General features: G+C 38.4%; 3 protein-coding genes across 3 annotated transcripts in view; 2 read left to right on the forward strand and 1 right to left on the reverse strand.

Annotated features, from left to right (window-relative positions):
• The window catches only part of met (MET proto-oncogene, receptor tyrosine kinase), a 46,195-nt gene extending 34,454 nt beyond the window's left edge, over window positions 1-11,741 (forward strand). Inside the window, exons 15-21 of the mRNA XM_084397441.1 lie at window positions 118-354; window positions 2,808-2,888; window positions 5,695-5,876; window positions 6,045-6,154; window positions 6,299-6,464; window positions 7,761-7,897; window positions 9,722-11,741. Of these exons, the coding sequence (XP_084253567.1) occupies window positions 118-354; window positions 2,808-2,888; window positions 5,695-5,876; window positions 6,045-6,154; window positions 6,299-6,464; window positions 7,761-7,897; window positions 9,722-9,932 (1,124 nt within the window). The 3' untranslated portion in view covers window positions 9,933-11,741. The remainder of the gene's footprint in view (window positions 1-117; window positions 355-2,807; window positions 2,889-5,694; window positions 5,877-6,044; window positions 6,155-6,298; window positions 6,465-7,760; window positions 7,898-9,721) is intronic.
• Window positions 11,742-13,068: 1,327 nt separating this feature from the next.
• fam185a (family with sequence similarity 185 member A) lies at window positions 13,069-16,808 on the forward strand. The gene is made up of 8 exons (XM_084396338.1): window positions 13,069-13,659; window positions 13,925-14,034; window positions 14,908-15,000; window positions 15,073-15,211; window positions 15,289-15,330; window positions 15,414-15,509; window positions 15,677-15,811; window positions 16,335-16,808. Exons 1-8 carry the CDS (start codon window positions 13,242-13,244, stop codon window positions 16,451-16,453), a joined length of 1,152 nt encoding a protein of 383 aa, XP_084252464.1. The 5' UTR covers window positions 13,069-13,241; the 3' UTR covers window positions 16,454-16,808.
• A 1,613-nt stretch (window positions 16,809-18,421) lies between these two features.
• On the reverse strand, window positions 18,422-20,776 carry LOC311282571 (tryptase). Its single transcript, XM_084396392.1, has 4 exons — window positions 20,343-20,776; window positions 20,103-20,248; window positions 19,346-19,559; window positions 18,422-18,689 (listed from the first exon to the last, which is right to left on the reverse strand). The coding sequence occupies exons 1-4, from the start codon at window positions 20,572-20,574 to the stop codon at window positions 18,685-18,687; spliced, it is 597 nt and encodes a 198-aa protein (XP_084252518.1). The 5' UTR covers window positions 20,575-20,776; the 3' UTR covers window positions 18,422-18,684.
• Between the last annotated feature and the right edge of the window lie 590 nt (window positions 20,777-21,366).

Below are 21,366 nucleotides of genomic sequence, written 5' to 3' on the forward strand. Positions count from 1 at the left end.
TCTTTGTAGTTGGTGTAATGACTCTGCCTCCCAGACTTTCCCTGCTTTGTTCAGGTGACCCCAGGCCTCTGCGAACAAGTCATTGACTTTTGACCTCTCGACCCCATTGCCTTGCAGACCAAAACTTGCCTCTGTCACAGACAGAGTCCTGCCGGCCTCATCTCTACGCACATGCCCACGTGGACCTGTCCCCAATGCTGGGGCAGATGGAAGGGGATCTGGCGTCTCCACTGTTGCCCTCTAATGCGCCCATAGATCTGGGCAGCCTCCACCCTGAGCTGCTGAAGGAAGTGCAGCATGTGGTCATCGCCCGGGAAGATCTGCTCTTGCATGTGAATGAGATCATCGGGAGAGGTGAGGGAACACAATCAGTGTTAAAATTATGGTCATTACTGCTTGTTGATATTCAAACATTTGGGGTTGGTACGATTTTTTTTAACGTTTTTAAAAGAAGTCTCTTCTGCTCATCAAAGCTGCGTTTATTTGAGAAAAATAAAAAAACTGTAATATTGTGAAATATTATTACAATTTAAAATAACTGTTTTCTATTTGAATATATTTTAAAATGTAATTTATTCCTGTGATGCAAAGCTGAATTTTCAGCATCATTACTCTGGTCTTCAGTGTCACATGATCCTTTAGAAATCATTTTAATACGATGATTTGCTGCTCAAGAAGCGTTTCTTATTATTATCAATGTTGAAAACAACTGTGCTACTTAATATTTTGTGGAAACAATGATACTTTTTGTCAGGATTCTTTGATGAGTAGAAAGTTCAACAGAACAGCATTACACATTATAAATGTTTTACTGTCACTTTTGATAAATTAAATGCATCCTTGCTGTATTATTAATCAAAATAAAAAAAGAACCTTACCGTCCCCCTGAACAGTAGTTTACTTTAACAAAGTAAAGGTTTTTGGGTATCTTGGCAAGCACCCCTTTACCATTGCTCATACTTAGGTTTGATATTTGTTGAAAATTATACATAAAATGGCTTGAACACACTTGAATACTATGATTAATTAAAAATAATTTGGATATTTTTAAGGGTATAAATTAACAAATGTGATACAGCTGTCCTGATATCTAAATGAAGAAAAGTCTCATTAAAAGTTTTCTTAAAACCAGTTATGTAAAAATATTATTAATATTTGAAAAGTCATGAGGTGTGCGACCAACATTCAGAAAAAAATAGCATAAAACAAGAAAAGAAATCATAGAGAGGACAGCTGTATTTGTGTCAAGTTCAGCAAGTTGGATATTTTTCCTTTTTCTTGGACAGTTTTCTTTGTCATCAACCCAAAAATCTAGTTTCTTTGTACTGTTACTGTAACTTACAAGCACATTTGGCAACAAAGCTTTGCAAAAAAGGTGCATTACAAGAAATCCAATAGCTTAAATTGAGGGATTTAGCTGAGGGAATCGGTTTCAGACGTGGTTAAAGTTAACAGATTAAACTGTGACAATCAGCCCGGCAGGTTGGACATTTGAACGTTAAATTGCCCGTCCTCTTATTGTACTACAGAAGTGGGGGTATGAACGCGTGTATCATATTTACTATGGCGCTCAGGTGAAAACCACTCTCCAGTCCTCCCCAAACCCCTGCACAATACTCCTAAAACCCATCACCCCTGTGGGAAAACAAAGTCCTGTGTGTGTGTGTGTGTATGCCCATGTTTGTGCATGTGACACAAAGCGATTTATAGAGCGAGAGGAAGAGGCCATGCGTGCATGTGAGTATGTTGGGGTGCTCGGGGTGGCATGTGTGGTGATTTGTTCCCGTGTTAAATTCCAGGCTCATTGTTGGGCCGTCTCAGGGCTCCCTGTCTGTAATCTGACTCGGCTGCCATCTGGGAAGACGTGATAGCAGAGCTGGAGAGAGATTACAGCACTCCACGCTCTATTATTTCAACACAACACCCTGACTCTCTCTCGCCCTCTGTTCTCCATGCCCTCATTAGAGAGAATACCCTGCCCAGACACTTGTAATTGGTTAATCTTTCAGTTATACACCACGCTGCCCTCCAGACGTTCTGTTCAAGTTCATATTTCACAGCATTCTTATAGTCATTCTTTTATGCGTCTGTTTTGCAAAGTCTCACTATTATTATTTAACAGCCTTAATTATACAACTTTAAGTCATGTGCTACAGACATGAATTATACTTAACTTCAAATCACACAGATTACGTCTAGCCAATTAGACATAACATTTTTGAATATCGGTCAATAACACTATAGCAGTTACCATAACAACCATTCAAAAGTTTGTTGTCGGTAAGATTTTTTTAAATGTCTTTGAACAGTATCGTATGCTCAACAACAAGGGTACATTTACTTGATCAAAAATGCAGTAAAAACTGTAATATTGTGAAATGTTCTATTTGAATATATTTTAAAATGTAATTTATTTCCATGATGTGAAAGCTTGCAACATTTCCAGATCCCATTCTGCATGCCCACTGTATTGTCCCTTGTCAAAAAAGGTGCTAAAACAAAATTAAACAAGCAGGTGTACAGTAGAAACTAAAACAAACCTCATACTGTAGGGTTTACATGTCAGTTTTTGTGATTTAGAAAGTACAAAATCAGACTGCGTGAGACGAAGAGACTCAGAGAGAGAAAGTTTGAGTATAACAGATCAATTGTTGTCCCAGTACAATATATTCACACTCCATTGTTCTTGCTTTTGGACTCGACGCGATACGCACCTGCTATGCCCACACTTCGCTTGTGCATAAAATGCTTTGATAGATTGATGTGCTGATAATCTCTGCATCTTTTCCTGTCTTTGTGTGCACTAGGGCACTTTGGCTGCGTGTTCCACGGAACTCTGCTCGAACCAGATGGCCAGAAGCAGCACTGCGCCATCAAGTCCTTGAACAGTGAGTTTGACAACTTGAGTGTTGAGATGGTACAGTTGCAAGCACAGAGAGCTGCAGCTCTAAAATCTGATTGGATGAGCCACATTCAACAACTTTCATGGGGGTTTTAGGCACTTTATTGTGCCAGACACTATGGTAAAACCACTGTAATGTATAATTGAGTGGCCCTAACAGCCTAAAAATCATTGAAACTATTAAATCCTACCGAAAATATGTAAACTACCTTTAGGATACCCATAATAGGTTACACATCCATTCTGTATGCAGTTTGACATCTCTTTACAGAGAAATGACGTATGACTGTTGGGACTGTTTTAATATGGCTGTGTGATGAAGATGATGATGATGAATGCACAGCAGATCAGCCATATCGCATTAGAGATGCCTCTAATCATGTCATGTTACTGAGAGCTTTTAGATTTATGACCCGAGTTTTATTTTTCTGTCTCAGTTCTCAACAAGAACTGTTGCCTAACTACACTATAAATGTATGTTTACCTTTTTACTTTTAACTTTTAGACAAGGGTGCATATACTGAATGTATGTATATATATGTGTGTGTATTTATATATATATATATATATATATATATATATATATATATATATATATATATATATATATATATATATATGTATATATATATATATATATGTATGTGTGTATATATATATATGTGTGTATATGTATTAGTAGTCAACATTTGAAGTGGATCAAAACCTTTCATCAAAGTTATACATGAATTTTAAACAAGGTCAAATTTATTTATATCGCACCTTAAAACAATACCCGTTCTTGTCTTAGGACAACTTAGATTAACTTTTTTGATCCACTTCAAATGTTGACTATAGTTGATATATAGTTTCAGTCATGAAACTCTAGAGGGCGCAGACTGACCTTTACATGCAGTCTGTAAGCAATCACATCATTACTGCATGGCACAGGCTGATTGTCCTCTGCTGATCTTGCAGCCATTGAAGATTTCTTGCTTAAAGGAACACTCCACCGGTTTTTCATATTAAACTATGTTATTCCCTTAACTAAGACGAGTTGATACAGACCTCTCTCGTCTCAGTGCGTGCACTCAATCGCTCTGGCGCGCGGCGACACTTTGATAGCGCTTAGCTTAGCCCAGTTCATTCATTAGGGACCAAACAAAGATGAGTTAGAGATAACCAAATAGTTAAAGGATAACTATAATGTATGGCGGAATAGCACTTGGGAGCACTTCGACTCGGCGCAGTAAAAAGTCACGTTGGTTCTAATGACAGGAGGGAGAGGGGGAGAGGATTTTTCAGGCGTGACTTTTTACTGCGCCGAGTCGAAGTGCTCCCAAGTGCTATTCCGCCATACATTATAGTTATCCTTTTTACCCGCTTAGAAAAGCGCCACGTTTTATTTTATGTCACCATACTTGGTCGTGTAACTGTATTTAAATAGGGAAAACGTGGAGGTGTTTGGTCGCTTCTAACTTCATCTCTGTTTGGATCCTAATGAATGAACTGGGCTAAGCTAAGCGCTATCAAAGTGTCGCCGCGCGCCAGAGCGATTGAGTGCACGCACTGAGACGAGAGAGGTATGTATCAACTCGTCTTAGTTAAGGGAATAAAATACGGTGGAGTGTTCCTTTAACATTTAAATAATCTGGTTCATTGTTTACTGTGAGCTAGTCCTGCAGAATTCCTCTGAAATCCTCCATCTCCCCCAGCTCCACCTGCCTAGATCTGCTACGGCATTTATTTATGTCTATTTATGCAGCAGCAGCATATCTTACATGCTCACAGCAGTGTGTCTGTGTATCTTTTGGCGGTAGGAAGTCCCGTACTTGCTCTGCAGAAGCAGGAATAATCAGCAGCAGTGTAGCAGATCTAGTCTGCCAATATCAAATACATTAACATTGCCATATTTTATAACATGCTAAAACTATTCAGAGAGTTGTCATGATTAAAAAAGTTTTTTATAAATTTTTATTTCAGTTTTAGTTATTTTAGTACATGAAGGTAAACTAAATGAAAATGAGAAATGTTGCCTTGGGAACTAGCTGAAACAAGATTTATATATATATAAAAAGAATTTCAGTTTACATTTATTTTATTGAAAGTAACGTTTGAAAATGTAACTTAAGTAACTTTTTATGATTTTTGTTTTAGTTAATTATTATAACCCTGGTGCATTTGTATATTAATCAAACAAAGAATCATAAAATCATCATATATTAATAATGAGGAATTGATTGACTACTTTAGCGCTGTTCCCAGAACAGTTTTGGATTTTTGAGGATCCTAAGCTACACTGACAAGAATCAGTGTAGCGTAGGATGCCTCATTGCTCAAAATCAGTCTTCTGTAAGACATGTACACACAGGCCTTTTCTTTTTTGTGTACGCATAAGCCTCTCTTTCTCTTAGTGAAAGGTTAAACATCTGTTTAATCTCCTCAAAACGTGAAAGCTCCACCAACAAGATTAAGCGAGGCACAGCTAAAATGGCAGGACCAACAGATTCTCAGAGCTTAGCTAGTAAAGGTGCGCTCATATCACAGTGGATTATGTCTCCGCTCTGAAACCTCCCGGGTGAAATATCAGGCCATGTGTGATAAAACACTTGATAGTGTTGGGGATAATTTATAAGTCATGGTGAATACTTCACTGACAATTTGGCAGGTTTATTGCTAACTCGGAAAATGTATAGCAGGATAGATTTTAAAGGAGTCATTTTGCATGTGTAAATCTAGGCTGGGGGTGATACCAAAAACCATTGTGGTGATCTTTGAACTACTGAGACTATTATTGTGCATTTATGTGGCAGGAATCACTGATATAGAGGAGGTGTCTCAATTCCTGAAGGAGGGCATAATCATGAAAGACTTCAGCCATCCCAATGTACTCTCTTTGCTGGGAATCTGCCTGCCCAGCGAGGGCTCGCCTCTCGTCGTGTTGCCCTACATGAAGCATGGAGATCTGCGCAACTTCATCAGAGATGAAACTCACGTACGTGGTGGCAGCATCTCCAACGTCTTTCAGCACAACTTCAGTATCAGACTGTAGTTTCAGACAGGGTTATGGCTATTAAAAATATAATAAAGATGATTAAATGGTGACAATGCTTTGTGGTGAAGTGCTTTGTTGTTTTTATCGTTATTGTTTTCATTCCCACAGAACCCCACAGTGAAGGACCTGATGGGTTTCGGGCTGCAGGTGGCTAAAGGAATGGAATATCTTGCCAGCAAGAAGTTTGTACACCGAGACCTCGCAGCAAGAAACTGCATGTGAGTTGTTCAAGGGCATGTTCAGGGCACATGTTGTGCATTAGGGTGTCTTGAAGTATTAAATAGAAATTGGAATTTTAATTACACCGTAAAGCTCTATGTGTTTGTGATTGTTTAACCTAATGTTGGTAACATCCCTTTTAGGCTAGATGAGAGCTACATAGTAAAGGTGGCTGATTTTGGCCTGGCCAGAGACGTGTATGATAAAGAATACTACAGCGTACACAACAAGCACGGGGTGAAGCTGCCCGTCAAATGGATGGCATTAGAAAGCCTGCAGACGCATAAATTCACCACCAAATCTGATGTGGTGAGTATCTCAGTAACATTTGACAAATAATATTTAGCAAGTTTGTAAAATCATCCTAATTGACCAAAGATCAGCATATATAAATAGAAGATTCTTGTTTTTGTTTTTTCTAATATTTTCATTGACTGTTTCAAAAGTGAGATGCTAACCTAGACAGTGTTTTTGGTCTTCATGGGTAGGATACACTATGTTCAAATCAAGTATTATTGGGCATTAACAGTACACTTTAATGATCAAATCGAGCATTTTTTGACATAATAAGCTCATTTTAATGATCAAATTGAGCATTATTGGACATCATAAGCACATTTTAATGATCAAATCGAGCATTTTTGGATATCCTAAGCACATTTTAATGATAAAATTGAGCATTTTTGGACATCATCAGCTCATTTTAATGATCAAATCGAGCATTGTTGGATGTCCTAAGCACATTGTAATAATCAATTCAAGCATTTTTGGACATCATAAGCATATTTTAATGATCAAACCAAACGTTTTTGGGCATCTTAAGAACATTTAAATTTCCAAACTGATCATGTTTGGGTATCAAAAGCAAATTTCAAGATGATCAAATCGAGCATTTTCAGGCATCGTAAGCACGTTTAAATGTTCAAATCAAGCACCTTTGGGCATCATAAGCGATTTGAATAATCAAAAAGAGCATTTTTAACCATCATAACTTCATAAGTACACTCAAATGTTCAAATTAAACATTTTTGAAACGCGTATCAAATATCAATTCTGGGCATCATTGGCATTGAATGAAAACACAGTGTGCCTATGATGCCCCAAAATGCTGACAATGTTGGTAGCTTACTGCAGTACATCATTTCTTACTGCAAATCTCTGTTTTACTATGAGATTTTAGTCTGGTCCCATTCTAATTCTACTGCTTGAAAGCTATCCATGCTTTAAGCAACGTCTCTGGGTCACGTTGACAGGATTTGCACAAAGTTTTATCAAACTGACTCATGCATGCACACAAGTCAGGCTCAAGGTGTGCCATGAGTCACGTCCTGTTTTCTAACTACCTACCTGCATTTCAAATAAAATAGATGACTACACACGACCACTTCTGGGGGAAATTATTGTCTCAATATTTCCCAAATACTTACTTGACTGTTCCCTTAAATGGATTTATGAGTTCAGCATTCCTGTGCTTTTCCTCACAGTATCCCTTTTTGTTGGCCTCCAACAACTGATGAAATTAAAGTCACCCAAAGTTCCCTTGTTTTGACAGGTGCTCACTTGCCTTCCTCATAACTTATTGTTTTGAATCTGATCTTCACGCAGTGGTCGTTCGGTGTGTTGCTATGGGAACTCATGACCCGGGGTGCCCCGCCTTACTCTGATGTGAACTCCTTCGACATCACAGTCTTCCTCCTGCAAGGCCGGAGACTTCTGCAGCCAGAGTTCTGCCCAGACGCACTGTAAGCGCACCCACATGTGACACACACTTGGTTCTTCATTATGACTGGCGTACGGCACTCCAAAGGGAGCGTCAACAAGAGTGTAAAACAGAGAGCCATTGTTAACCACCCGCAGATTCAGTCAAGCAGTAATAGTTCTTCAAAACTCTTGGCCAACTCAGCTCTGCATGACTACCTGAGCTCGGAACACAACGACTCCCCACCCTGACTGTATGATATGAGTCGACCTCCAAACATTCTTCACACACTGCCATCAAATAACCAGCCAAATAACCAGCTCTGAACAGAGATATGTGGGTCATCACTCCCTTCCCTCATGGACGGGACAATGAGCCAGTCCTCCCAGGTCTCAGTGCCTCTGCTCAGCAGACTATTGCAAGACAAACAATGGAAAGTCGTTCTGAAATGCGATGAAGGTTCGCACTGAAGGTTATAAATTTCAAGGCACCGGTGTCTTGAAATGCCAAAGCAAACAGCTGGGATGGGAACGGAGAAATTAGATGACTGACTTCGAGCTCAGAATGAATCAAAATGACAAATAAATTCCATTCAAAAGTTTTGGTTTAGTAAGATTTTAAAAAATAAAATAAAAATTTATACTTTTATTCTGCAAGGAAGCATGAAATTTATCAAAAGTGACAGTAACTTCTATGTTGTTACAAAATAAAATTCTATAAAAATCATGGGGGGAAAGTACCACAGTTTTCAACAGTGATAATAATAATAAATGTTTATTGAGCATCAAATCAGCATATTAGAATGATTTCTGAAGGAAATTATGCTGAAAATTCACTTCATCAGGAATAAATTACATTTGAAAATACATTCAAATAGAAAGAGTTATTTTAAATTGTAATAATATTTCATAATATTACTGTTTTTACTGTGATTTTGATCAAATAAATGCAGCCTTGGTGAGCATGAGAGACTAATTTCATAAACATCAAAACATCTCACCCCAAACAGTATTGTATTTAGTTCATGTTTAAAGGCAAAGCTAAATGTAAATATATATATATTTAATAAAAAAAAAAATTTGTGAAACCTTTTTTCCCATCTGAATAATGTGTGCAGACCACACTTTTATTATAGTCCCCCAGTAATGCTATTTTAAAGGTTCCTCGTTTTGTTTTGGAGGTCTCCTACAATAGGTTTACATGCAACACTTTCAAAAAAATACTTTAATTTTCTTGTAATATACATTGCACATCACCTCATTTCTCAAAAAGGCTGAAAACAGTTCGAAGATTCAGTCTCTCTAAACCCCTCCTTTCTGAGAGCCTACTCTGCTCTGATTGGTCAGACGACCAAGTCTGTTGTGATTGGTCTCCTGCTTACAGCGCCTGTTGGAAAGAAAACGCCTATACCATATGTGAACTTCAGCTCCGGATGCTTCCTCAGCACTTGTATACAGTATGATACTAACAGTAATGATGGCGTCAGTTTTACCGTATCAATCCCAGCATGCGTCCTTTGGAAATGCATGCAAAGTGGAGTCGCAGTGCAGAAAATAGCGTCTTTTCTACGTGTTGCCAAAACAAACCAGGCCTCAGCCACAACTACAGTGTTTGAGGGCGGGTCAAAGTAGAAGTTGTTCACGGGCAGCCAATGAAGACCATAGGCTGGCATTATGCACATTTGTTACATTTGTTTGTAACAGGAAGTGAGACTAGAATTGCTGACGTATCGTTTCAGCTGTTCAAAATCGATTATTTTCTTTAGGAGACAATAACTCCATTTATTGTGCACTTTGCTGATTTTTTACCTTCACAAACGGCTATATACACTGCATTTACACTTTACATTTTTCTCCCTTCTTTGTAGATACAATGTCATGATCGAGTGCTGGCACCCCAAACCGGAGCGTCGGCCCACCTTCTCAGAGCTAGTGTCCCGCATCGCCTCCATCTTCTCCAGCTTCAGCGGAGAGCACTACATCCTCCTTAACACCACCTACGTCAACATTGATAAGATGACACCCTACCCCTCTCTCATCTCCTCTCAGAGTAACCTCGACCGTGACTGCTGCACCTGAAAGACAAAGTCACCAGACAGAGGGAGGGAGAGGAAAACGACAAAACAAAGCCATTGCTGTTCATGAAAGACACTGGACTGGCTGCCAGGGGTGGTTTTCATCATTAAAGGAGGAGAAGCTGCCCAAGGACACTGTGAAAGACTTAAAAGGCACGAACACTCCCTTAATCGCTGTAAATAGATTATGATGAGCCGTGACCTGCGGAGTCGAGGTTCTCCAGTCGAGCATGAGATGGTCCTGATCCCCTGGGACACTTGCGAAAACCTGAGTTTCATCTGTTGGGTTGCATTTCAGTGCTTCTTGCAGTCTGCGACCATCTGATTCATTTATGCTCTTGGAAGATGCTTTCGAACCAAATGACTTCAAGACATCTCAGCAGCATCGCGTTCTCCGGCGTTACCTGAGCGTTCGTTGACCATTTTATTTTCTGTGAAAAGTGTAATAAAACGTTGTGCATGCCTTCAAACTAAGAACTGAACGCAGCATAATGAAGATATCAGGTGAACACTGGACCCACGTGACGTTTGATGATGTCAACGTTCTTGTGACGCCTGCACGTCCAATTCAGACTTTGAAAGACCGATATGAATGATCTGATTCTGTTTACTTCTGTTCAGATGAATCTTTTCTGTCCAGGCCATTTGAATCTTTCCGACAATATTTCTTCCGTAGTTCTTATATATTTTTATATAATCTGTTTAGGTTTAATGTCAAAGCGAACGTACTACAAGGTCCACATGGAATCTGTGCAGCTTTTTCACATTTTCACCACTGATTGAGTGAGAAAATCTGTGGGATGGATTTAAAGTCCACAGGTAATGACATTCTACTTCCTTAATGCGATTCATTTCTGAATGAAACTGCAAAATGTGATATCCAGCGGGTGTAGTCGAGTCAGACGAAAAGGAAATTCTTAGTTAACGTGCAGAGATTAATGCCCTCAATAAAACCAGAAATATATATAAAGAAGGTAAATAGGGTCTATATGAAAATATTAAGCAGCACAGCTGTTTTTAAACATTGATAATGAAAAGAAATCAGCATATTAGAACAATTTCTGAAGATCATGTGACACTGAAGACTGGAGTAATGATGCTAAAAAATTCAGCTTTGCATCACAGGAATAAAATACATTTTAACATATATTCAAATGGAAATCAGTTATTTGTAATAATATTTTACAATATTACTGTTTTTTTTATCCAATAAATGCAGCCTTGGTGAGAATGCAAGATTCATTTCAAAAACAAAAAATCTGTATGTGTGAATATATTTGATCATATATTTATGATATGAAATTACCAAGAAATTTAATAACAGAACATGCAAGAGGCGGGTGATGTGTGGGACTTTGTGAACGGCAGATGCGGATTCAGTGCAGGCCTGTATGTTCCCTATGTAGTGAAGATGACTATGAATGTGACTTGCCATAACGGACTACTGTATGATGTAAATAATTCGTCTCTCTACCCTTATTGTCTGACTTGCTGTGTGATACATGTGTATATATAGCCTATGAACACAGTACAATATAGACAGTTTGGTAAACCAGTCAAATGAGGTCAATCAACATTTCATTTTATCTTTATGTGAGTAAAGTTTTAGCGTTCTTGTTCTAAATGATCAATAAACAGGCTGAATCTTGATTTGTTTTATATTATGGTTTAGGTTTCACCATTTATAAAAACCTTTCTTTGATCCTGTCAGACTGTCTTGTGATTTCTATATGGAGTTCAAACTCAAAAATGGTACAAATGACAATATTTCTGTTGTTCCAGTCATGATAATAAAGTTTTATTATGTGTGTCATATATGAATTCTGAGTGAATTTACTCTCTTTGTGCTGTATCTAGCAAATGTCTCACTCCATCTCATTGGCTCTATGTGTGAACTTTGACCATGACCTTCTGATTACCCTCAATGCTCTTGACTCGACCATCAGCCACTGGTGTCTAGACAGGCTTTTTAATTTCCTCTTTAATGGTCTCTTCTTGAAAAGAAGGGTAATACTACCTGTCTGAAAATAGTAATTTAGCTAAATGAATGAAATGTGATTTACAGGTACCACCAGCAATACACATTCTCTTATGGATATTAACCCCACTTTTTTACTATAAGTGTTGAAAAGTATTACCTTACCTTAATTAAGAACAATGTAGTTACTTAATGTGCATTATGTATGCTATTCAATTTTTTTTTTACTTCGTTGTACCTTTAACATGCTTTATTAAATTCTGAACTTGGCTGTCCTAACTTTGAGGACAAATACTAAATCCCTCCTCATAACTCAACACTAATTCATAAGCTAATCTGGAGGAGGATGACAAACTATGCACTGTTATCTGTTGTAAAAAGGCCCTATTGTAATCCTCTGACTTCACGTTATGTGAGATGACTAGAGTGCCACTTACTGGGCGATTTATCCTACTACATGAATATAACAATAACTGGGCAATTCGTTACCGCTTTTTTTTTTTCACTGTGGCCCTATTGTTTCAGGATCATGAATCATTTTCAGTAAAAATTCCCTTGGGCCTTCATTGAAAGAATTAAGTCTAGTTACACAAGCAGTGAGGTACTGTACAGAATAATATCGCTCCTAGCTATTAGAAAACCAGACGGAAAATCCGCCCCAATATGACGTGGTGTCTGCTCAGCTCAAAAATGACCTGCACTGGGAGTTTAAAATCATCAAGATATGACAGTTATGAGCTGCTTACTACACAGTAATATACGCTTCCCCTCAATTTGATGGCATATGGAAAAACAGGTTGGGTCTGGTTTTGTCTGTATTGTGGGGACAAATGTCCACACACAACAACAGTAAAACGTGAAATCAGCTTCATTCTGCAGACCAGACAATAGTCCCCATAAGTATCAGGCTTAATAAACAATAAATAATGCCAAAATATAAAAAGGTTCAGTGAGGGCTTAGTGAATAGAAAATATGATCTCAAATTTCCAAGTGGAAAATTTACAACATTACAACATAATCAGTGATGTTTATATCTCGAGTGCTTATATTGATATAATGTATGTGTTATGCTTTTTTTCTCTTCATTTTAACCATTTTTTTAACATACAGACATCAGTCAAACTTGTCATGTTGTTCGTTTGACTTCACTTCCCATAACTCCTCTCGCGCGCTCTTCCGGTTTGCTGTCATTGCTGTGCACTGCTCGCGTATTGACCTCGAGACATAAACATTACACGACGCTCGCTTACTACTAGTAGTAGTAGTAGTACTGTATTTTGCTCTAATGAGCACTTATGTAGTTTAGCCTTTGCACTCAAAGTAAAGCTTTAGTGATGTTTGCTTGTGCAGTTACGCAGCGGTTACGTCACGGTCTGTGTGTGGGCTCAGTGCAGAGATGTTCAACACTCTTCACCAGGGCTTGGATCTCTCAGGCTCTCCGAAGTTTTTCAGATGCTCCTTCAACCACGAAAGACTTGAATAAACCTATAAAGCAATGGGAATTATTAGTTAGTCCTTTCACAAAGGTCAGGTGTCATTTAGGCTGTAATATATCCATAAAACCACTGGATCCGCATACTTTTCCTGAATCTGATCGGGTATTTATTACTGTGCACGTGACAGATGCGAATCAAACTCTTAATGTGGACAGATTTCATGTTCATTATGATGATCAAAGCAATGAACTTAAGATTTCGGCCGATGAGATGGATAGCAATGTCACTGTTGAACTGACAGCACCTATTAAATGTGGTAAGGATCTGTATTCCGGCTTGTAAAGAAAATAATAAGGCATGTATATTTTTGTATATTATATTAATATATTGTTGCTTATTCGTTTAATTTATGTTAAAATGTAATTATAATTAATGTTATTTATTTTAATTTATTAAGTTATTTACGTTAATATTAATGGTTTTACTATGTAGACTGTATTTACAGCATGTTGATGTACTTTTAATCATGTAAATTAATTGAAATGTATGTGAATCATTCTAGTCCCTGTCCATCCCTCCAGATCTCCACATCAAGACGAAAGACAAAGGCAACGTGAAGATCCAGAATATGGAGAGTGACCTCTGCCACGTGCTCACAGAGAGAGGACACTGTGTCCTAAAATCTGTAAAGGTAATACATAAGCTTTTCTCAAAAATCTAAATAGGGTCTGGGGCCTTAAAAGAGTAGCCTACTAGGAGGTCCATGGAAAAGTTTAGAGAAGAAAAGGGTTAACTAAGTGAATAAATCAATTAATTAAAAATAAAACTTCATGAAAATAAATAAAATTAGATACATCTAAGAGTACATTACTATAGAGAGTGACATACAAGAAACTAAATATTTATTTGATCAAAAATACAGAAAAAAAACCAGTAATATTGTAAAACATTACAATTTAAAATAACTGTTTTCTATTTTAATATACACTACCAATAAAAAGTTTGGGGTCTGTAAAGGTTAATTTTTTTACAACATCAAATGTGACCGTTAAGACATTTATATTTTTATATAAAAATATATTCCAAATAAATGCTGTTCTTTTAAACTTTCTATTCAGCAAAGAATCCTGCAAAAAATGTATCACTGTTTCCTCAAAAATATTAAGCAACCAAAACTGTTCCATTCATAATTGAGCAGCATATTAGATTGATTTCTGAAGGATCGTGTGACACTGAAGACTGGACTAATGATGCTGAAAATTCAACTTTATCATCACAGGAATAAATTACATTTTAAAATATATTCAAATACTGTTTTACTGTATTTTTGATCAAATAAATGCAGCCTTGGTGGACATCAGAGACTTCTTTCAAAAAAAAAAATTCTAACTTTTGACGTATAGAGTATACTTCCCTTTTAAATTTTATGAAGTGAGTCCCTTGCGTCACAATGATCAGATTTGGGTGGTCTGAGATCTAAAAGATTGAAACCCCCTGTATTAATGTGTCATAAAGGCCTAAACATATCTTATTTATTGAGATAATAAGGATCTGTTTTGTTTAGGGTCATGAGGTTCAAGTTCAGTCCACAGGAGGAAATGTCACTGGACTCAAGACTTTACATGGGAATGTAGATATCCGCACATCTGGGGACAGTGTAAGTAGTTTTTGATACATAAAACTGCATACATTCTGAAATAGTTATTAAGTCGTTGTTTTTGTTCTCCAGAATATCGACATTAAGAAAATTCAGGGAACCACGATGAACCTCTCCACAGAACACGGGGATCTGAAAGCGAAGGCTATCTATGGCGAATCCACCTCAATGTCAACATCCTCCGGGAACATCCAGATTGGCCACGTGCACGGTGAGGGAAATGGACGATAACGGTTCATTTTAAACACCTGATGTGCAGTCAGGACATGTATCGTTGTTGTTTTACAGGTGAAGCTCTTGTGCGCAGTGAAACAGGAAACATCATGATTGGTAAGTGGTAGTCTGAATTGAATTGAACAGTAGGTCATTAGTCACTAGTTTAGTGCACTAAAGATGTCCTTCCTGCGTCCCAGACAGCTCAAGTGGTGTCCTTAAGGTGTTTACTGCTGCTGGAAACATTGACGCGTACGTGGGCCAAGACGGAAGTGCAGAACTTCACACTCAACAAGGTACTAATAATGGACATCAAAGAAACTCATACACAAGACGAGCCTAGTATGAACATATCTACTTACCTGCCTACTTTCTTTTTATCCATTTATCCATTCATCTTTAAAATGTCCTGTGGTACGACTCACCTCTTTATGGTGGAAACTTTTATTTGTCATTGGTCCAGGTGCTGTGAGTGTGCGTGTGCCCTCCATCATGAAAACAGCAGTGCAGCTGTGTGGAACCTCTGTTAGCATTAGCTCAGAGATAGAATGTCAAGAGACTGAACGTACTTCAGCTAATGGGAAGACGACAGTCACGGGTGAGTAAAAGCCAGACTCGCTTCATGTCTTTTAACTGCTTGAAACATTCTTATTTGTTCAAAGTATTGACGTCACGGATCAAAAAATAATGAGCATGAATAAAAAAATTAAAAGTGCTCCTCTTCTTTTCACATTCTGCGCTTGCTTTTCCAAATGTTGCAGTTTGAGTTTCATTTAAATTAGGGCTGACTTAAGCGTTACCATTGGTCAGTCCACAGCTCGTCCTCTAGCCAATCAATCAAAGAGGGGAGTTGACACCACTCCAATGCACTCATGCTACAGTCTATGGACTAATGGCTACTGATGCTCACTCGTACCGGGAATTATATTTTGAATTTTTTATTCACAGTACGCTTATTATTTTTTGATCCGTGACAACACTTTCAGCGGGAATTTAATCCCATACATACCATTTGCAAGTCTAGATCTTATTCTGAAACACAAACATGGCAATTTGACTGTTTAAACCGCATTGATATAACATATTCTATGCATTCATTACATTTTATGTATTCCTTTTAGCTCATTTGAATGGTGGCCCGTATGAAGAACGATGGATCAAAGCCACAGCTGAAAAAGGTGCTGTGAACCTGAGAAACCAGAGCTGGTTTGAGACTCTCAGACTTGGGGCTCAGAGTTAAAACCTGCACAGAAGCACTTGGGACCAAATAGCCCACTTCAGTGAAGGTTTATGGATCTTGTGTATATCTGTCCAAAAAGACTTGATATAAGAGTGGTGAATGCATCTAAATGACATGTTTGAAACAGGATGCATGTCATTTTATGGGTGGGGTAGTGGGTAAGTCCTGCCTCCAAGAATAGAGTATGCAACCAAAGATGGCAGCATATAATGGTGTATTTTCTACATTTTAAAAGCGGTGGTCCTCATGTTTTACACAAATTGCAAAACATCCTGTTATGGTATACCAGATTAGATGTTAGATAGTACCTACATGATTAAAACAACTTTCCAAAATAAAGAAATAAACCATTAAATTTAAAGCGTTTATTAATTATTCATTGTCACATGATCCTTCAGAAATCGTTCTAATATGAAGATTTGCTGCTCAAGAAACATTTCTTATTATTATCAATGTTGAAAACAGCTGTGCTGCTTAATATTTTTGTAGAAACTGTGATATATTTTTTCAGGATTCTTTGATGAATAGAAAGTTCAAAAGAACAGCATTTATTTTAAACGCTAATCTTTTGTAACATTATAAATGACTGTTACTTTTGATCAATTTAATACATCTTAGCTAAATAAATAAAAAATATTTCTATCAACAACAAAAAAAACTTTTTTAGTATTGTATGCTCAAAAAACATATACACTACTCACAATAAGTTAGGGATATTGTTATTTACATGAGTGCTATTCCTATTTGGTCTGAATTTTAATGAAATAAGTAAAAGTATCCTTTGATATTACGAATAATGAATGAGAAGAAACACCATTTTCATTAGTGTAATATTTATTACCCCAAAAACATAGACAATAACAAGGGTAGCCCCAAATAACAAAAATTGACAATGTCAGTAGCGGGTGTTTCCACCATTTGCCGCAATGAGAGCTTGACAGCGACGTCTCATGCTCCTCACTAGCCTCATGATGTCGTCCTGAGGCAATGCGTTCCACTCTTCCACAAGTTCTGCACGCAGTTCTGCCAGGTCACGTGGGGGTGGGGTACGATCATCCAGTCTCTGCTTCAGCTGGTCCCAAACGTGCTCTATGGGGTCCAGGTCAGGGGACATTGCTGGCCATACCATATGAGGCACTCCGTCTTCCTGAAGTCGAGCTGTGACAATTCTGGCACGATGTGGTGGAGCATTATCATCCATGAACAGAAAGTTGGGGGTGTGCTGGCGGAACTGGGGGATGATGATGGGTTCTATGATGTCTCAGAGGTAAGAACGTGCAGTGACTGAGCCATCTACAATAACCAAATCGGTTTTGCGCTGACTGGTGATGCCTGCCCAGACTGTTACACCTCCTCCACCAAAGCTAACCCTGGGGACCATGTTGACCTCTGCGTATCGCTCACCTCGCCTTCTCCAGCAACACTGACGAGTGTCGGGTCACCTTGCACAGAAATGATGGTCGTCAGCGTTGCTGGAGAAGGCAAGGTGAGCGATACGCTTCAGGAAGTCGGAGTGCCTCATATGGTATGGCCAGCAATGTCCCCTGACCTGAACCCCATAGAGCACGTTTGGGACCAGCTGAAGCAGAGACTGGATGATCGTACCCCACCCCCACGTGACCTGGCAGAACTGTGGAACACTTGTGGAAGAGTGGAACACATTGCCTCAGGAGGACATCATGAGGCTAGTGAGGAGCATGAGACGTCGCTGTCAAGCTCTCATTGCGGCAAATGGTGGAAACACCCACTACTGACATTGTCAATTTTTGTTATTTGGGGCTACCCTTGTTGTTTTTTTGGGGGTAATAAATATTACACTAATGAAAATGGTGTTTCTTCTCATTCATTATTAGTAATATCAAAGGATACTTTTACTTATTTCATTAAAATTCAGACCAAATAGGAATAGCACTCATGTAAATAACAATATCCCTAACTTATTGTGAGTAGTGTATATTTTAAAGTTAGTCTATGGTGATATAAAGACACATTTATGTGTAAGAACTGTACTTGATATTTGCAAAATGAAAACTGAGGAGAACTGTTAACAAATTCCTGCTTTTTCCTCACGATCTCAGTTACACCCTTCAGTCGTCAATCCTGTAGAAAACAGTGCTTGTTCAACAAATGTTGAACCTATGCAGTTTGTGTTGATCATATTCAAATGGAGCTGGTTACTGTCAAAGGCAGCATTCACTGGAAGTAGTGCAGGTAGGTTTGTTTTATACACTTCAACCTGGAGACAAAAACAAATATTGAGAGAATACAACTGGTAAATAACTTGAGTATATGCTCATTAACATACTCATTAACAGTGCTGGGTAGTAAGTGATTACATCAGATTCCATGATGTAATAATATTTAATGCACTTCATGCTGTTGATAACAAAGAATGGAATACATTTTCTTTCTCTTTGTATTTTTATATCAATATGGTACAAGATTATCTTATTCAAATCAATGTGATAAAGGAGTTAGGCTAAAAGTAATCTAAAATTAAGATTATATTACCCTAAAGGTGTAATTTAATGGATTACATTACTAACTACAATCTGTCATGTCTGGAATCAGTAACGAATACAGTTGGCAGTAATCTACCCAGCACTGCTCACTAACATGTGTATCAATGCAATGTGTGTCGGTTGCTGTGTAAATCCTACAGCAATCACTGTTCAGCAGTTAGGCAAAAAATCTTGGCGTGAGTTCACTTTCGAGAATATTATGAACTAGCTTTTTGCTTAGTTTGCTCTTTAATAAAGCCCAAATGTACTGCTATACAATAAACTGCAATACAATAAATAACCAATTAACATTAATATAAAGTTTTGTGATGTCTGTAATTTGCTGTATGTTGATATTGTGTATACATGCTTTGGGTTATATAGGTGTTACCCTGACTGGCAGTAGAGCATGAGTTTAGGGGGTTGAAGGTGGCGAATCCTGGGAGGTTCGGGCCAGTGGAGGTCGTGATCCATTGCTGATACTGTGACACGCGGGTGTACACTCCAGGTTCATTGGGCTGACCACAGTCGTGACCCCTACTGATGATACCAGACTGAACCCACACGGAACACTGCTGACTCACCATTGGACCACCAGAATCCCCCTACAACAGAAAAAGAGAGGGGTGGTATGCTTTTCAGTTACATTTTTTGTTTGTGGCACTATTTAACATTAAACAGTGAATATAAAAGGTCTACAGGTCTGATATACTCCTCCTATACAAACTTTGCTGTAATAAAAATCTAAGTGTGCTTCAACTAAGTGTAAGTTCAGGGGTATACACACGACACACCTACGCAGTTAGCGATTGAGTAGAGTCAGCATGATTTGAAAATTCACAGTTTAATTTGTAAATTTATCCTATTCTGCTCTTTCTGTGAATGATAATCCATGCAATATGCTTTGACCTCACACTCAGAAAAACGGTGCAAAAGCTGTCACACTTGTCACAGCTGTACTGTACCTTTTCAAAAGGTACCACCCATACTTCGGAATAAGGTTAACGATTAATTGGTCGTTAATTTAAACAATGGACATCCCATGTTCAAAATGCATGCAAACAATAGGAATTAGGCTCACCCGATGAATTTTGTGACTATTTTGAATTTCTTTGAATTGCACTGCAAATGTGGAGTGGTTGTTGTACCTGGCAGGTGTCTTTGCCTCCCTGCAGTAAACCAGCACACATCATGTTGTCTGTAATGATGCCGGCACCCAGCAGATCATTACACTGAGAATTAATTATCACTGGAACCAAAGTCTCCTGCAGAGTCCCAGGATAAGGCAAATTCACTGGACACACGACAAAACACAATCATCAGTCTGTGACGTTAGTAGAAGGTGTGTGTGTGTGTGTGTGTGTGTGTGTGTACTATATGTGTGTGACCTCCAGATGCAGTTTGTCCCCAGCCTGTGATCCAGCAGTTGGTGCCGGAAGGGAAAATGCTGTCCTCCGCTGCTAGACACACCGGTCTGATATAGTTAGTAAAGTTGACTGAAGAGGACAGATGCAGGAGAGCGATGTCATTGTTGTAGGTGTCACTGCTATAGTCAGGGTGTATGACAACCGTACTGACATTTCTGCTGATTTCATGAGCATGAACTCCCTGTTGTGTCATCCTTCCCAAGTACACAAGCAGGCTGGATGTGGTGACACCACTGAATATACAGACCACGAGGAAAACAACAATATTACAAGGACTACATTTAACAGTGTTTAAAATCTGTGTAAATATGTTTATGTGATTCTAACCCAGCGAAACAGTGAGCAGCCGTGAGCACCCATTCACTGCTGATGAGGGAACCTCCGCAAAAGTGACCTTTATATTTGGGGCTGTGAAGACTAACCTGCCATGGCCACGCCCCCTCATGCGCATCAACTCCGCCCACAATACGGGTTTTTAAAGGGCGACGTCCACAAACTGAGAGAAAAAGAGAATAGTAACACACAAGCTGCACTAGCATGAGATCAAGCATGAGTTTCTTTTTAATAATCATGCGGTTTCCGATTATGTTATGTCATTCTTTCTAGACATCTAGAGGGGCTCTTACCATTCAAATGAGAAAGACAACCTGCAACAAAAAAAGTGGTACAGATAAAAGCAAGTATATAATATATATAGTTCTAGAATGAATTTAGATTTTACCTTTGACGCATGTGAGAAGGGCCATACAGGTTAACGTCCGCATCGTCACTTAAGGGTGTTTTCTATATAGTTCATTTTAAAATAACTAAACCCAGACTCTCTTCACTGGCAGGATGGATGTCTATGGTAGTTTTGTCATGTCATTCCTTTAGTAATGTCCACCACCCCTTCTTATCACTAATTTGCCTGATCATTTGCATGTTTCTTCTCTCTTTTCGTCTTCCTCACTTCCTAACAATGCTAGACCTATAGTTTTACAGCAAA

Source organism: Rutilus rutilus, assembly GCF_951802725.1.
Source record: "Rutilus rutilus genome assembly, chromosome: 23".
NCBI lineage: Eukaryota > Metazoa > Chordata > Actinopteri > Cypriniformes > Leuciscidae > Rutilus > Rutilus rutilus.